The sequence below is a fragment of the Aquila chrysaetos genome, chromosome 3, assembly GCF_900496995.4.
Source record: "Aquila chrysaetos chrysaetos chromosome 3, bAquChr1.4, whole genome shotgun sequence".
Lineage (NCBI taxonomy): Eukaryota > Metazoa > Chordata > Aves > Accipitriformes > Accipitridae > Aquila > Aquila chrysaetos.
The window spans coordinates 8,667,686-8,684,904 of NC_044006.1; the positions used below are offsets into that span (position 1 = coordinate 8,667,686).

General features: G+C 52.5%; 1 protein-coding gene and 2 long non-coding RNA genes across 5 annotated transcripts in view; 1 reads left to right on the forward strand and 2 right to left on the reverse strand.

Annotated features, from left to right (window-relative positions):
• Nucleotides 1-5,572: 5,572 nt before the first annotated feature.
• Nucleotides 5,573-7,554, reverse strand: LOC115339727. Its single transcript, XR_003922814.2, has 2 exons — nt 6,672-7,554; nt 5,573-5,755 (listed from the first exon to the last, which is right to left on the reverse strand). It is a non-coding gene; the product is annotated as an uncharacterized LOC115339727 (long non-coding RNA).
• A 6,077-nt stretch (nt 7,555-13,631) lies between these two features.
• LOC121233196 lies at nt 13,632-14,463 on the reverse strand. Its single transcript, XR_005932096.1, has 2 exons — nt 14,160-14,463; nt 13,632-14,036 (listed from the first exon to the last, which is right to left on the reverse strand). It is a non-coding gene; the product is annotated as an uncharacterized LOC121233196 (long non-coding RNA).
• A 151-nt stretch (nt 14,464-14,614) lies between these two features.
• The window catches only part of NFATC2 (nuclear factor of activated T cells 2), a 94,916-nt gene continuing 92,311 nt past the window's right edge, over nt 14,615-17,219 (forward strand). For 2 of the 3 annotated variants that reach the window (XM_041122554.1, XM_030010112.1), the window contains exon 1: nt 14,615-15,133. In XM_041122554.1, the coding sequence (XP_040978488.1) occupies nt 14,983-15,133 (151 nt within the window). In that variant the 5' untranslated portion in view covers nt 14,615-14,982. The remainder of the gene's footprint in view (nt 15,134-17,219) is intronic. The other variant, XM_041122555.1, reaches the window with a different exon arrangement.

Below are 17,219 nucleotides of genomic sequence, written 5' to 3' on the forward strand. Positions count from 1 at the left end.
CTTCACTGAACAGAGCAGGTGGGAAAGGATTCCCAGTGCTCATCTGCCCCAGGGAAGGGCACTGGACGGAGCAGCTCAAGGCTGCTGTAGGCTGAGCCGGCAGGCGCCTGGTCTTGGCCAGCACTTGTAGTTTCTTTTTCTCCCTTTTTTCCTGTGCTATGCAAAGGGAAGGAGGTTCACAAGCCAGTTCTAATCCTAAAATGACCAATAATGGCCATTTCCCAGGTAGCAACTTTTGATGGGGCTAAAAATCCAGGGTTAAAAAGTAGAAGCATCGGCATTTCTCATACATGGCTGTTTGTTGGAGATCTCTTCCCAAAAGCGTGGCCTGGTGACTGCAGTTACAGTGACTTGAGCTCTACAAGGAACAGGTAAATGGTAACATACTGTTTACTTGCCTTGCCCGTGTAGAGAAGCACCTCTCCAGCTCCCAATGTGACTAATGTTCTTCCTAATTATTCCAGCAAGTAATTTCTCTATTTGGCTGTCTCTTCTTTTTTTTTCTGAACCTGAGCTCAAAATCCTGGAAAACGAAAAAAAAAAAAAAAAAAAAACCCAAACCCCTATGGTTTTATAATCTTAAAGAGAAGCTATCTTTGGCAAGAAACTAATGCCTTTACAGCCTCATCCAGCGTTCTTATTTGTTTAATTAGTCTTGCTTTAAAAAAAAGGCTATAGTTCAGTTTTATCCTACGTGCTCGTTTGCAGAAAGCCTCGGAGTCGCTAACCTAGTCGTTGGTGGTAGTATTTTGTAAGACAGTGCCAATCCGGAGGGCTTAAGTGTTCCCTGCAAACAATGTTTGATGTTTGGGTAAAAGCACAGATCATGATGTATAAACATCCCTCTTTGTCCAAGTTTGCTGAAGCAGGGCGCGCTAAGCGAATTTCAGGTTCGGAATAGATCTGGTGCCGTTTACAACCCAGTAAACCAACGTATTGCTTTTATTTCGGAGCTGTCACGTCTGAATCCTGTTTGCAAAGGTGACGATCTACCCGCACCTTCCCTGTACCTGGCTGTGCCCCGCTGCCCCCCCGGCCCGCATCCCGCCGGGAGCAGAGCTGGGCTCCCGCGGTCTGCCGGGGGGAGCAGAGTGGTGCCCCAGCCGTTTCATTCCCCATAGGGATATGGGGGCATATATGTAAACTCTCGGATTTTCAGCTGAATGATCGGGTTTGCCTTCTGCCCGGGCGTGAAAAAAAAAAATCCGCCCGGGAAGACTGACCCCTGCCGTCGTACCTAACTGGCCGTCCCGCCTCGTTTTCTCTCTCTCCCCCATGCAAACGAATTGCCGTGCCTCTAAAATTCCCTATCCGAGAAGCAATGCTGGAGGAGGGATGCCGCGGGGCTGGAGGAGGGATGCTGCGCGACCGGGGGGTCCCGGGCAGCCGCCCCCGCTGCGAGCCAGGCTGAGTGATTTGGCTTTTGCCTGGAAAAAAACCAAGTCCGAGGTCGGGTTTTTCAGGAGGCTGAGGCTCAGAATAGGTTTTCCGACAGCTGCAGGTGCAGGTCTGGTACTTACACATGTATCCTGACATGAGGGTGTCGGGACATTTCCGTTTACGAGCGGTTATGAACTCGTGCGACTGTTTTGCAAATGTGCTTCAGTGTCTGTCTGCAATCCTAGAGATTTGTAGGAGACGGACACGGTAATCGGTAAAACGGGAAACTGCAGCCTGGGATGGTATCGTATCAGGCCAGCTGAATTAATTACATCCTCCCGGTCCCATAAGAGGACACTAATTCAAGAGCTGCCTGACTAAAGACAGCGAGAGTGGGGCCCTATTGTTCTATGAGTGAGTTGAAAGACATTTATTTTTTCCTTTACAGGAAATTTTCGAGGGGAGGGGGAAGAGAAAGAATGTTCTCTACACTTTCTTCAATACCTTTTTTTTATTTGTGGTTTTGTTTTCTGAGGTTGCCCTTATTGAGGAAAGAGTGAAGTTAAAAAAAATCACTCTTCACTTATAAAAATAATTTTTAATGTTCACAAACAGAATCGGTTTACTAAAAGCCAGTTCTTAGGAAAAAAAAAAAAAAACCAGCCCAAAAAACTACTTTAACTCAAAAAATAGCCTTCCAGTTTATTGAGTTTTGTTGAAAAAACAGAAAATTTCAACCAATTTTCATTTTAGATGAAAAGCTATTTCTCATTTGGAAAAAATGTTTTGATGGGAAAAATTCAAGCAGTTCTAGTTCCAATCTCGGAGAGCTCTATGTGGGTGGATTCCCCGGGCCACGTGGAGCTCGTTACAAGATCAGACGCTCCGTTTGTAACTTAATTAAGTGAGTGAATACGTTATTTAGACAAGTGCATTGTCAGAAATAAGCTCGAGTTGGTAACGTGTAGTCAGGATGCTCTCGGACTGTTAGGAAAAGGGAGGGAGGTGCCAGTTTGCGTTACTTAAGCAGGCCGAGCTGCAGCTGTTGAGTTGTTTGGTCCTTGCTCTGTTGGGGAGCCCCGGTTAGGTGCGGCGGAGACACAGCCGGAGGGTGTAAATCCGATGTTCAGGCACGGCTCTGCTTAACGTCTTAAACGTGTCGAGGTTGCGCTGGAGAGTGCGTCGCATGCGATGGCAGATTCGGGCAGAACAGTATTTACTTTGGAAGGGTGAGGAGCTTTTGTCAAAAATACTTATTGTTGCTGTGAGCCTGAAATACCTTTTGCAAGTGGAAAACAGAGATGTCTCCATGAAGTCTATGATGATAAACTCCGGGCAGCTGCCCCGATGGCCTGAGAGCACATCCTCAGGAAGCCTTGATGTCTTATCTCCTGGAGAGCACGAGAAATTTAAAAAGAACCCAACAACCTCTTTCGGGTTTATTGCCAATTCACAGCGCGGAGCCGGCCGGGGAGCGCTCGTTCTCCAGCGGGAGATGCAGCGGCCCTGCCCGGTGGCGGGGCGATGCTGCGGGGCGATGCTGCGGGCAGCTGCCGGGGGAAGCCAGAGACACCCCCCCCACACACCTCCCGGGGCCGGCCCCCCCGGGAACCCGACTCCCCGGAGCCCCCCGGGCCGGCTGCTTTCCCCAGCCGCCCGTAGCTGTCTCTCCTCTCCCGGGCAGGGAGCTCCTTGCTCAGCCTCCTCGGCTGGGAGCCCGGCGCTGAGGACGGGCTGAGCTGCTCGCGGGGAGAACGTCGGTTTCCAAACCCACTCCCTGAGCCCCAGGGAGCGGGCCGGGGCCGGGAGATACTCCCCCTCTCCTGTCCCCCAAAGCCGGGCATCCTCTTGGCAAATCCCGGAGGGTGCCATGGGCACGGTGGGGAGGTGGGTCTGTTGTTGGGGGGGGGGTGTGTAGGGATGCGGTCCAGAACGTGGCCCTGAAAGGAAGAGGAAGTATTCTCCTAAAGAGGGAATAAATAGCTAAAAATATTAGCTATTAATAGCTCCTTACCTCCAAAAATAAAATCCCTTAGTGATACCAAAATAAGAAAGCAAAGGAAAGTCGGAGGTATTTGGCCTTCCTTTGAAAAAGGAAGCTAAAAATAACTATATATATATATAAAAATCTCTCGTTTCTAGGGAAAGTCTCTGCCCCCGCATCCAGCCTGCACAGTTATATAAGACTTGAACTACATCCCCCTTCTCCTCCGCGGCCGCTCACAACGCGCTGGGAGCCGGAGCCAGATGGAGAAAGGTTCCGTCAGGAAAGTTTAACTCAGCGGGGAAGCTGCAGCCAGTGGAGGACACGATTCTCTCGCTGAACTCTCCAAAAGCCTTGGAAATCTTACAGTTGTGTCATATGCTGGTTTGGGGAATGCTAGCAGTCCGGAGGCAGCCGCCAGCCCTCTTTCACTTCTTTATTTTTTTTTTTTTTTTTTCGCTTTGCACTGAGTTTAATTTGGGTAGCAGGATTCAGCATTTTTAAGTTGGAAAAAACTTGGTGGAAGAAGATATTTTAGGAAAACCCTGTCATGTGAACTAGCGGGAGCCGATCAAACTGAGCTATTAAAAGAAAGACATTGTATTTTTAAACGGTCCAGACTAGGGAAGCCAACCTGTGTGCCATAACCGCTGAGCTGTGACTGCTCCCCCGATTATAGCTCAGCGTGGGAGGAGGCGAAGCTTTCCGTCGGGGTCGCCCATTCTCCGCTCGCTCTGGGATACCCTTTGGCAGGGCCCGGTGCCCTCGGCCCCCCCAGGGTGGGTGGGTGTCCCCCCTGCACCCACTTGCTCCCTCTGCTCGCCCTCAAGCCCCTCCAGCTCGCCCCTTCCCAGCTCTGCCTTAGGTCGCCCTCGCCTAAAGCCCCCTCCCCAGCCCCTCTTCTCTGCATTTCCCAGTGCAATTATAAGGAGCGATGCAGGGGAGACCACTTGGTGCCACAGTGAGGAGTTTGGGCCTGGAAGCGGGGCGAAATTACTAATTTCTCCCGACTAATAATTAATTACCAACCGCTTTGCTCTCCAAGCAAAGCCGCAACCTCGGTTTCCCTTTAACGTTTCGAAGCAGAAATCAGACGGTTCGGACTTGACTTCACCTGATGCCAACAGCGGGTCCAATCAAACACGCCAATTAGCTTCGGGGGGGGACACCTCGGGAAGGGGCCGGGAGCTGCTGGGTGCCGCGGGGGGGGGTTGGGTCCCTCCCGCCCGGGGCAGGGCCCGGGGCCGCGCTGGCCGCTGCGGGAGCGGCGCCGGGATTTTTGCAGGAGCTCGCCGGTAAACATCGTGGCTTCCAAGCGGCCGGCCGAGAGGGCTGTTAAAGGGCGAAGCATCCAGGTCGAGTCTAAGTGTCAGGCGCAGGTTTTGGGTGTTTCGCTGCCGGGGGCTCGGGCAGGAGAATCCCTGCGAGAGAGCGGCCCGAGAGCCGGGCTTTGCAAACGGCATCGCTGCCGGGGGAGAGCAAAGCGGGGGGTCCCGGTGCTCAGCCTCTGCCGGGACGGGGAGAAAACGGCTTCCCTAGAAGCCGGCGGGGGCGTGAGGGGGGTACTCACTGCGGGGGCCCCGGGGGAGGCCGGTGCGGCGCCGCGGGGGGAGCTGGGGGGGCGCGGGGTCACCGGGCCGGGGCTGCCCCGCGCTTCGGGGGTCGGTGGAAGCCGGTTGCATAACGGGCCCGCGGAGCTGGGGAAGGTATTTCCGCCTCGGCACGTCCAAAAATGACAAAGGCTAGGAAAGTGAGGTGCGCTGAGTTTCCCTGGCCTGCCTGCAGTTGCTAGCCTGCAGGACAACAAACTCGAGAAGCAGAAAGTTTGATTGTGATACCTCCTTCGAGTCGATTTTGGGACTCAGGGAGTGAAAAATGGAAATGTCGTGCGGGTGCCAGCCAGCCCTCCATGCAGCTCCGGGCCAAGTCCCTCTGCAGTGACTCACTCCCCGCTGCTGCCCAGGGCTCCAGCTGACCCCGGCAGCCACCCCGGCTCAAAATGCACATCGCGCCGTTTGGTGGGATTACGTACAAACGCCGAGGGACTGCAGAGCTGTCGCGATCCCCGCAGAAGCGTTTTATGTACGTGAACTCTTCATCTCTTCTGGAAAAAAATCTACGGTTGCACGGAGGTGCTGAGCCCAGCACGGTATCGAGAGGCAGATGCTCGTTAACGCACTGGTCAAAACCATACGTTGTAAGACAGCACACAGTTCACGACATCTTTATTTTCCTGTTTTCTTTTGCTTTATTTTCCTGTTTATACATAGTACGTGTAAACACACACGGGTTGTCTTGGTTTCGGAGGCTTCCTTGGCTATTTCATTCTTGCTAAGCTCCACGTGTATCAGTGGAAATCCATGGGGTTGCTCCTCTCTCTTCTAAATGGATCTAAAAATAGAAACAGAGAGAGGTCTGTGAAATGCCACTAAACAAATTAACCGATTTGTTTTTTTTCTTCTTTTCGTCTTCTGTATGAAGAACCGAGCCAGCGGTAATTAGAAGTCAAAACCTGTGCCAGTAACAAGATGGGTATTAATAGGGTGCTGGCGAATTTAAAAGACATAAATATAAGCTGGGGACTTCGGTTTTCTGAATGATTTATTCAAAGGTAAAAGCAGCAGCAGTCCGAGCTTGTCTCTGCTGGGAAGAAGGAAAACTTCTGCACAGAAGCCCCGTTGCTTTGAAAGGCTTTGCAGTGCCTGCAAGTTTTGTTTAAAAAGCACACACTGGGATTTTTAACATCATCCATATTTCTTTCTTTCTCGCTCTCTAACTTTCTGCTCAACAATTAAGTGCTTGTGCTGCAGACTGAGAAAGCCGCAGAGCTGCCTTGGCCCGGAGCTGGGAGACGTCATGGATTCCTGAGTGTGAAGTTTGCAGGAAAGCCCTCAGTTTGGGAGATGGAGGCGATCCAGGGGTTTCCATGGCACTGGGATAAACAGGAGGAAACAGTGAGGGAATCCCGTTATTTTACAGCATTCAAAGACTATAAACACTCGGAGCAGGGAAGGAAGTGGCCTTTCCCTCTCTAGTAACCCTCATCTCAGAGCAGAGAACTGACTTCACTTCAGGAACAAGCTCAGCCCAGTTCGGATCCCTCTTTGCACCTCCAAACACTTACGGAGGAGGCGAGCAAGAGGGGTTCCCTCTGTCCGGGCGGCACTGGTTGAACATGGTTTAAAGAAGATTTTTTTCCTTCTTTTTTTTTTCTTTTTTTTTTTTTTCTGCTATTGATTTTTTTTTTTTTTTTTTTTTTTTTAAATTCCCGATGCAGAGAGAAACTGCCTGCAGGCTGGTACATTACCACCACATCATGAGGTCTATGGATCAAGGTAGGGTCTTACTCCCGCGCTGTGTGTCTGTGTGCTGTGTGTGTGCCCTCCTGCGCGCTTCCCTTGCCCGGGGGTCTCTGTAGGTCACTCCTCGGGCCCGCTGGTTTCTCCTGCCGGTTTTAGCTCGCTCGCAGGCAGCTCGGCTGGGTAGGCAGGAAGGGTTTCATGGCGAGAAGGTCCCTCGGGGAAGGGACGGGACTGGCTTTAGGTTTGGTTCGAAGCGCTCCGCGAAGGCGATACGACTCCCGTCTGGAGAAACCTCCTTTAAACTTCAGCCAGAGGGACTCTCCTCTTCCAAGCCATCACCCCAGGAGTCTCGCTGACTAACCTCCCGGCCGCTTAACCCTTCCGCCGCCTGCCCAGGTCGGGGGCTCGGGGCGGTCGCGGGCGGCTTCCCCGGGCCCGGCGGAGCCCTGCGGCAGCGCTGGGCCGGCACCGGCGGCTCCGCGGCCGCGCAGCCCTCGGGGATGCCCGCGGCTCCCGTCGGGGTCGGCACCTCCGCGGGGCGGGCGGGGGCGAGCCCTGCCGCGGGGCTGGGGGGGGGGACACGACCGGAGGGTGGACTCGGGGCGGCCGCCGCTCTCCCCTCCCGCGGCCGCAGCGTGCCGGTGCCGGTGGAGGCAAGAGTTAAGCGCGGCGAGAGGAGGAGTCTGCCCCGCTGTCAGTGCGCGCTCGGTGCGCGGCCGCTCCGCGCTTCCCGCGGGTCGGCTCCGACCCCAGCCGTCAGCCCCCTCGGCAGCGGAGATCTCCCCGCTGCCGCCCCGGCCCCGCCGAGGCGGGGGGCAGCCGGCTAGGAGGGGCCGCGGCATCCTCCGTCCCGTCCTCCCCCCGCCGCGGCGAAGCGAGCCTGCGGGCCCCGGGGGAGGGCGCGGCGGCGGGAGCGGCCCTGCGTGGGGACGCGGAGCGGGGGGGGGGGGGGGGGGGGGGGGCTGCAGGCGCGGCAGCGGCTGTGCGATGCCGGCAGGGAGCCGGGGGAAGGGGCGTCCCGCCGGGCGATGTTAGCGGACAGGGAGGGGGTCTCCGGGCACAGCCGCGCCGGCGGTCCCCGGGGTCTGCGTGGCCGCCGGCGGCGGATCCGGGCGGAGGATGCTCCACGCGAGGAAACCCCTCGCCGCCCGCAGCCCGGCTCTTGTCAGCAGCGAGCCCTGCTGCTCCCCCCGGGCCCTGCAGCCCCCTGCCCAGGCGGCCTGCCCGCTCCCCCGGGGTGCTCGGCGCTGCACCCCGCGGGCCGGGCGGGAAGCGCAGGTGAGTTGCAATTTTCCCAGGGCTACCGGTCCGGGGGAGCAGCGTGGAGAGGGGGCGGGAAGGGGAGCGAAGGGAAGCGGTTTTTTCCCCTCGGCTCGCTCCATTTTAGCTTCCCCCCCCCCCCCCCGCCCTCCGGTCGGCAGCCGCCGAGCCTGCCCGCCGCGCTCCCCGGGTCCCCGCCCCGCCGCCAGCGCTGGCACGGCCGCTCGGCCGCTGAGTCAGAGCCGCCCCGGGGGCTCCCGGGGCCGGCGGAGGGGGTGTGCGGGCTATGGGGGGGGGGGGGGGGATGAGGCGGGTGTCGCAGGGCTTCCTTTGAAGGGCCCTTAGTAGCGGCTATTTGTTTTCTCCTGCCGTAGCAAGCTCCCCAGGCACCTGCCAAACCACACTCATTAACACGTACACCCGAAGGGGATCATCCGAGAGCTCCGATTCTCGGACAAGCCAATGGAAAGACTGTGAGCGGCTTTATACCGCCCGAGGATCAGGCCATTGCCCTGCCTCGTGTATCGTCGGCTTTCTCCAGACAAAACTCCCTCTCTCCTGAGCGCTTCAGCTGCTCTTAGTCATTCTCACAACACCCCGGAGAAGTTATTTCGCTGCAGAGAGAGCAGGAAAGGGAAAGATAGGAGACTTCTTGCTCCTCTCGGTGCTGGTAAGGTCCCGCTCTCACCTGCTATAGGATAGCAGTGGATCAAAGCACAAGGCAGCACTCCAATGGCAGCTCCCACAACTCCTTCCACTGCTGTGCAGCTCTGCTTTCCCCGGAGTAGATGATCCCCAGAGCCCTGCAGTCACAGACCAAAATGAAAGGCGCTGATTATTTTTTTTCCCCCCCCCACCAGATCAAGTATTTGAGACCACAGTAGCCAGATGAGCAGTGCAGTTGTCTGCACGGCCGAGCCCAGAGGTGCTCCAGAAAGAATATGCTCCTGGGCCCCAGCGTGTATTTTTCCCTTATGCAAAATGCTTGCTACTGCCAGCGGCATAGGGGCGATGGGAGCAGACCCTGGCACCAACTCACCTTCATGTCACAAGTCTGCTCCCAACCTTTCCACAAAAAAAGAGCTGCACAAAACTGCTAGGGGTTAATAAATAGCACATGGCACTTTCAGGATCAGTCTCTGGCTTTGGGAGGATTTCTGCACCCACAACAAAGTGCAAGAGTCTCATTAATGTAGGGTGTGTAAATGATGACGTGTTAATAATTTTAGGCCCTAGCCCCCTTTTATGATTAGACCAGGCTCAGAATGGGGAATGAAGACTTTGCATAGCTTAACACCCTGCTAGCAAAAAGATGCCTCAGTAGCTTTGCTCCCTGAGCTGTGCTTCTGCAAGTGTCAGCAAGACACTAGCCATGGCAGAGATTTTCATCGGGTGACCGTGAGTCCCTGTGTCATCTTGTTATCCCACATCTGTTAATGCTCCGTCACTCGAGGTAGCCCCTTTCTACCCGTAGGCCTGCCCCATGGGACACAGTTACACCAGCTAACAGTCAGCAAATGATTTCAGAGTCTTTCGTACAGGGCAGGAATCACATTCACAGATGGGACACTGACATAATTGGAGCACTCTTTTATAACATTCCAATAGATATTCTAACTGAAATGTTTCATCATTCATTTTTTGAAAATAGCCAAGGATAATAATATCCTAGAACTTCTTTTCCACTACTGGCTTAATCTATTTTTTTAAACTATGATATGTGCATTCCTTTGGTTTGCACAGCCGACTTCAGAACTTAATGGGAACATGGAGATATGAGCAATTTTTCCATTGTCCTTTCTTGCCAAACCACTTTAAGCTTGAAATTGGGGGGTAATATCTCTGACTCAACCTGACCCCAAAATTGAATAGTAGCGTGTGTGCATGTGTGCCTCTCAAAGGATGTACCAGAATATTTCTCCCCTCTCTCTCTCTCTCTCTCCTTTTTTTCACTAATAGCACTCCCCACACTCCAGACCAAGCAACTAGTCACTCACAGTCTGAGCTCATTTTAAAGAGCTTGGATTAAGTCCATGTGCAAGTTTTAGTTGCCTGTTAAATTTCTAATGCCTGCCACATACACCATTAGAACACTTAGATTTTTAAGACAGCATTGACTCATATTTTCTTTGGGTTTTAGCTGCTAAATAGATGTGCAGAATTTTAAATCCACTTTTCTCTGCCTCTTTTTCTTTTAAAAAGTTTAAAATGAGGGTATTACAGTGTTACAGATCCTGTGTAAATTACATGTCATGTGGCCCACATAATAATTAGCACAGCCACCGTATTTCTGAGAAGATCGTCTAAAACTTTCTTCAGCTCGGAGCATCATCTGAACACTTGCATTAGTGAAGTTATTGGTACAAGGAATGCAACGGGACTGTATAAGTAGAAACTGAAAATAGTAAATGATAAATTACATTTGCAGTAAATTTAAACACTGAGAAATACGTTAAGTACTTTTAAAATCATAGTTTGTATACACTAGAAACTACTCTTTTTAGCTTTGTTTTTGGATTCCTCGTCCCCTAGTACCTAGGTAGTCCAGAATTCACATACTTTTAAAGTTTATTAAAGCAAAGCCCTGCCAAAGGCAAGCACTGATCCAACTATGTGGAAAAGGACTCCTTCCATTCTCCAGTTCCCTGAAATGGCAGCACAATGTATTTCCAGTTCTGCTCTGTGTAGAGCTTGCTGCAAGTATACGTGGCTGCAATTTTTGTTAATGCTGCCAAGGACAGACTTTGCTTAAGTTCTTGAAACACCTTTTTGGCTCATGAAAACAGCTTTACAGAAAAAAAAAATAGGAGTCAATGCTGACCCCCAGATCTCTAATGTGGGTGCGGGGAGCCCAAGTGGAGTTGTGACCAGCAGCCGGGCGTTGTGGCCATGTCGGCCTTTTGGTAGTGGCAATAGGAGAAATAAATGGCGGATCCTTGTAGAAAGGAAGCATTTCTGATACAAAAAAGATTGAGATTTAAGGAAACCAGCTAGTATTTCCGGTCCTTGGACACTGTATTCCAGCCTTTCACTCCAGCCCTAATGGAAAACAAGCACTGGGAAGTGTTTGTCACGTTGTTTGGGTTTTTCCTTTGATTTGGAGTGGCTGGATGCTTTTTCTGAGTGTGCGGATTGAGCTGAAGAGTCCATAGTCTATTTAAGTCTAGTAGTTTCCCTGCCTTTTCTTCATTGCTAATTCTCAATGACAGACTGTGGGCAGTATTTGTCAGTTATGTAGTTATAACAGCTAAAACTTCAACAAATTGTAATATTTTATTCTCATTGTTGGCTCAGGAGCGTGGTTTGGGTCTAAACTAAACTATGCTCAGCCCTTGGAGGGCTCCAAAAGCTACAGCTGTCACTTGAGCTGAATTCTGCAGCTGCTTGCACCTAGTAATGGTTTCATGCATCTCTAATATTTAGGCCAGATCTATACTTTGTGGATTTGCACCATTTCTGCTCAAAATAACACACTGGTAGGTTCCAACACAGCCCACAGAGTACAGTATTATAACTCACACCTCTGTGCACTCAAAGCCTGTGGAAACTGTTATTCCTGTATGTTATGCTGTAGCGGTCATATGGGACCAATGTCCTCATGTGCCCTGTGAGCTGCAGAAGGGAGCATGGGGAATCCAGTCAACTGCACGCCTGGTGGCTAGTGCTCCTTGACATCTGTCAAGTTGTCCGCTGGGCAAAAGAGTTAAATCCTATAAGCTGAGCTAATTCCTACGTTTCTCTAACACTTTTCTCATTGCTGTCTTGTCACCCTAATTCCTCGCCAGTGTCAGAATTTATGATTACATGTATTAGTGGTGAAACTATTTCGGATGACATGGTCATCTTGGAAAGCAAAAGGTGCATTTTCCATTTGTGGAGTATTACTAATTCTAGGAGTAGCTGAGGATAAGTTTGAAACTTCACATGCTTAATGGATTGCAGGTGAGGTAGGAAATAAAGGATAAGGGATCAGACAAAGATTTAGCAGAAGCTGGGGTCGTTTCCCCATGCTCTCCTGCCAATCATCCATATCTTACTTAAAAAGGCCAATGTTATTGTTCATGTCTTTTCTTTTTGTGGCTAATACAAATGATGCTATCCAGTTGTGCTCCATGTGTTGTTAGCTGCAAGGATGACAGCTCGCTTTAGTGCTAAGCCAAGATCAGCAAGTATATTTGGTCTTTCTAATGAATTTTAAATAGAAAGGCCAATGATAAAAAGCTAGCACTCCAGAAAACGGTAAGCATTGTTTTAGATCGGATATATAAATAGGCCGATCTAATATACGTTTTCTTCACATTTAAACAATTCGGAACGAATCAAGCCCTCAGACAGAGCAGCACGTGCTCCCCAAGGGGCCGCAGCCTCCGTTCCCCACACGTGTTCCTGAGGGTAAGAGCTCAACCCCATCTGCAGCTTTCTGGGGCGGCCTCGTTTCTGAATGCCGGTAGCCAAGACCGCTAATCGCTGGCTGCGCTGGCTTCCCTGTCTGTGCCCGGCAGCAGCAGAGCCCTGTCTCTGGCCGAACCAGCCACTACGAAACTACAGAGAGCAAGCGCCTCGTGTAGTATTAAGAATCGCTGCAGCAGATGAGGTAGACTTTAACTGTGGTCTCCAGCTCAACCACAGAGCGAGCACTGGATCCTTTTCAAAATAGGCTTCAGCAGTCCCTGCACCGAGCAAGGAGCCACATCGGGTCAGGAAGCAGCGACGTGTTGCACAAGGGGAGACAGACACAGCCTATGACCTTTTCACGCCGCTTACACACGTGTGTGCACGTGCCCACAGGGCTGCGTGGTGACCATGTGGAAACCCAGCAAAGCGCCAGTCCCGGCTGTTTCGGCAGCATGTGCAGGAGAAAGTTCAAATGGTTTGGTCTGAGGAAGCTATCTATCTGTTGTGTTACTATGTATATTATGCATCAATGAGAAAAAATATTGTCCTTTTAGCCTCTGCTGAGTTAAAGTATGCATGGATTGCAGTGAAATCACTCATTAATTAGTGGCTGTGAATATAGAATAATGGCCTTTCCCTCTCCATTTAAGCTGCACTTCAGAGGGAAATGTATACAGTGGACATACCAGGAGGGTTCCTGGTTATTTCCAGCTCACCATCTCCTTCTCTAAATACCTCAGTAAAAACCCTGGCACACCCCATCTGCAGGATCACCTGCCCTTTCTGAAAGTCAGCTTTCCCTATCCCTTCGTGCTTTCCAGTAACAAATTAATGCCATAAAGGCCTAATTCCAGTCTGATTGCTCCCCACCTGCCTTCATGCAGTTTTTGCAGTTCTCCTTACTCCCCTTTCGCACCCGAAAGCTCTGTGCAGTGTTTCTGCTCACCAATAGGTGCCTCTAACATCTCCCTGTAGCTGCTGCGGGGTGACCGGCCTGTGCAAAGCTTGCTGCTGGGGTTCTTCAGAAGCATAATGTAGAAACTGATTTCAAAGCATAGCAAAAGTCTGAGTTCTTGCACTCCGAACTGGCAAAGGAAGGAGCAAAAGGGTGTGACGAGAAGGTGATTTGTCACCTTGGTTTGGCTGGCCACATTAATGATAAAGGTGATAGGGTATAAGCGTAAACATGCTGGTTCATGTGTGCTGTAAAACAGACTTTCTGTGACCTTAGACAAGTAACTTGGGGTCAGATTTGTAATGTAGTTAATGCTGTTGTGCTAACAGGCTTAGCAAATAAAAACAAGTTGAAGTAAACACCAAAATAATTTTTTAATGATCTTGGTCCCTCTGCCTTTGCCTCCCTTCCCTGTCTACAGACTAAGAGCATTTTTCAAACTCACAGACCCGGTGACAGCCATCTGTACACTAATAAAGGGGACCATACAAACAGGTAAGCGAGGGAACAGAGTCTTCTGACCACAGATGCTCTAAACACACAAATTTAGGCTCTCCAGTTACCCACGAGTGAAGTCATTGCTGGTTGTAGCAGCCATCGGAGGGGTAGAAGGATGTTGGGGGGCAGCGACCAGCACCCTGTGAAGGGCCTGGGGAAGATGCTGATGAATAGAGTCAATGTGGCGAAGGTGGCCGAGGGTACTTGGGGAAGCTGGCAGCACCGGCAGTGTGGTCAGCAGGGAACGCGGCAAGAGCCCATTCTGTGAAACACTGTTTGTGAGCAAGGCAGGAGGAGAACAGAGGCCTTGTGCATCGCGGACTTGATGTTTCTAAAGGTGCTCCAGTTAAGAGCGGGTGGCCTGTGATTGCAGAATGAGACGCACCCAGAAACCTGCCTGCTGCTGCCTTAGCAGCAGCCTGCGATGGGAGGCAGGAGCACGTGGCGCAGGACACACGAAGCCTGGAGAACGCAAGGGCAGCACCTGGGGTACCTGGGGCTGCTGGAGACCCTGGAAACCTCAACAGAAAGGGGCCCGAGTGCTGGGGAGGAGGAGGCGGCTGCGTGCGAGGCACCAAGTCATGCCCAACCAAGGGTAACGGGGCAGAGACAGCTCACCGAACTGGGGGCTGAAGGCGGTTTCTGGAGGCTCCCATCCCTGCGCAAGGCGTCCCTGCTTTTCCCTTGTCCGTTCCGCTTCCCCTCCTCCCCAGGCCCCTCTCCTTCGCTCTCCCACCACGACCCCTGCAGACGACACCCCCCCACACACACACACCGCGGAGGGACGCCCGCCGGGGCCGGGGCAGGGGCCGGGGCCGGGGCCGGGGCCGGGGCCGGTGCGGCCCGGGCCGGGCTCCTCCTCCCCGGGGGCGGCCCCGGCGGCAGGTGGCTGCTCGGGAGCAGGAAGCTGCCACCGCTCGTCGCGGCAAACCCCCTCGTGTGCCGCCGCCGCCGGCGCTCGCCGCCCGCCCCCCCCGCCGTCGGGGGCAGCCGTGCCCGCCTCAGCGACCCCCCCCCCCCCCCCGGGAGATCTTTTTTGCTCGTTTTCCCCGCTTTTATCCTCCCCTCGAACTCCTCTCCACTTGCACTTGGAAGGATACCGAGGGGTTTCGCGGCGGCTGTCGCGCTTCGGGCTCCTTTCGGCAGCCGGCCAGCCCCGGGCGAGCCTCCCCTCCCGCCCCGCCGCTGCCCGGCGGGCTCTGGCCGCCATGAGCGCCGCCGCCCAGGCTCCGGAGCCCGACCCGCAGGAGGGGGGGCCCGGGCACGGCCCCGGCCCCGGCCCGGCCCGGGAGGGCAGCCCGCAGGAGGAGTTTGACTTCTCCATCCTCTTCGACTACGACTACCTGAAGCCGATTGAAGGTTGGTGAGGAGCCGCCGCAGGAGGAGCCGGTGCCGCGCCCCGACGGGGCGGCGGGGCCGAGCGGCTGCGGGGGACCGGGCCGGGCCGGGCGCTGCCTGCGCCCTCCGGCAGCCCCTCGGAGGGCGGCGGAGACCCGGGGTGCTGCCGGGCGCCTGCTCCGCCCGGGGCCGGCCCCGCCGGGGCCCCTCGCCGGGTGTGCGGCCGGGCCCGGGCCCGGGCCCCGCTCTGAGTGCCCGGGAGCGGCGCGGCGATGGATGCCGGGCGGTGTGCTGCTTGGCGGGCTGGGCTTGTCGGGTTTTGCGGTGCTGCTTGAGGCGGCGGGCGCTTGCGAACGGTCGCTGTCGCGGGCGGCGAGCGGCTCGGTCCCCGTCTGGTGATGGAGCAGCCGAAAGGGGCCGCGGGACCTTCCTCTTATTTACGGAGTTGTGCGCCTGGGTGCGAGAGTGCAGCTGTGAAAGACGAAGCAGAAGAGCTCAGCTCGGCCCGTCTCCTTGTGACCACCATCGTCATGGTAGAGGGTGTTCTGGAAACTCAAAGAGGCGGCTTGAGTAGCGGGTCTGGGAGCCCCAAGGAGTTAGTCACCTGAGAGGAGTCCGGCCATCCTGCTTGGATGGCAAGGAGCTGGGGAGATCCAGATCCCAGTTTGGGTCCAAACGCTGTAAGCTTAAGTTAAGTTAAGGAAAAAAAAAAAAAAGAAGAAAGTGGCAGTCTGTTCTCCTGTTTTTCTGAGTTTATACAAATCCGTAATACTAAAAGCACCGTGACCAGTGTTCCCTGACTTTCTAAATGGTAATTCCATCAGTTGATGATACTAAAAATCGATACTTCCTATCCCATAAAATACGGATTTGCGTAAACCAGACAAAGGCAAAAGAGGCAGGACCCAGAGGAAAGAATTGCTGGGATGTTGTTTCTAAGATACACATGTTTTGATTCTGCACAGTTGAGAGGTGGCATTCCTTTAGGGCATTTGAAAAAAGAGATGTTGTGTTCCTAGGGGACGGTGCAGGAGGAGACCTGTTAGGCCTGAATGGTGGTGCCATTAGCGAAATGGGGAGTTGTTACTCAGCTTTATTCTTTGTTTACTTGTTTAAATATAAAGTTGTGCACCACCATCAAAGCTGAGTGACGATGGTTAATGTCAAGAAATGTACAAAGCTGAATTTTCTTTCAAGGTTTAATGTAGATCAAACCATGCTAAAATAAATCCACGATGGGGAGAGGTCAGTGATTTTAATGGAAATACATTAAATCCCAGTGAAAGCTTCAGATGCTGGTGTTTTTCACATCTTTATAGTAGAGCATACTGCTGTGAAGCCTTAAGTGGGAAGTTCCACAGAATATAATAGTACGTAGGTGGGGGGTAGAAAGTTTAATCTTCAAACCACATAAATGCAGAGCAGCGTATGCTTGTAGTAGAAGTAACTTCCTTCTTGAGCCTGCTTTCTCCACATTTGAATGACTGGAAACCATAATTAGTAGTAATTTTGTTTGTTGCAAAGATGGAAATCATTAGCATAAAAAAAAAAAGATCACAACCATATATATTAGCATTCTAATCTGGAGAACATTCTCCCTCACTTTGAAAAGGCACCAGCTAGAGTCTGTAAGCAATCCAGTATACATCCCTGACCTTTAATGTACAAAAGATTAAAGCGTGTTTACACGAGAACAGAAAATGTTCAAATTTTGAGAAAGGGCTTTATCCACATGCTGGTGGTAACTGATGCTCATTTTTCATGTGCGATTCTGGCCTCGTCTGAACTGCACTTGGGAAAACAAGTCCTTTTCAGTGGAGGATTCAAAATGGAACCAAAACCATAGGAGTGTCTCTGGATCCCAGCACTTCAGTCTGGTTCCTACATTCAAAGCCCGTTTGAAAGAGGCTCTGGTTTCCTCAGAGTCTGGCCTGCTCCACCCACCGCTCATGACAGGTCCTGTAATAACAGATCTCTGTAAACATGCTAAAAGTGAATTTTTTTTAAAAAAAATTTTTTTTAGGAAAAAAAAAGTAAATTTGGGGCTCTAGAATTAGATTGGGATGAAAGTTTATTTCAGGTAAACAATTTTTTAAAAGGTTGGGAT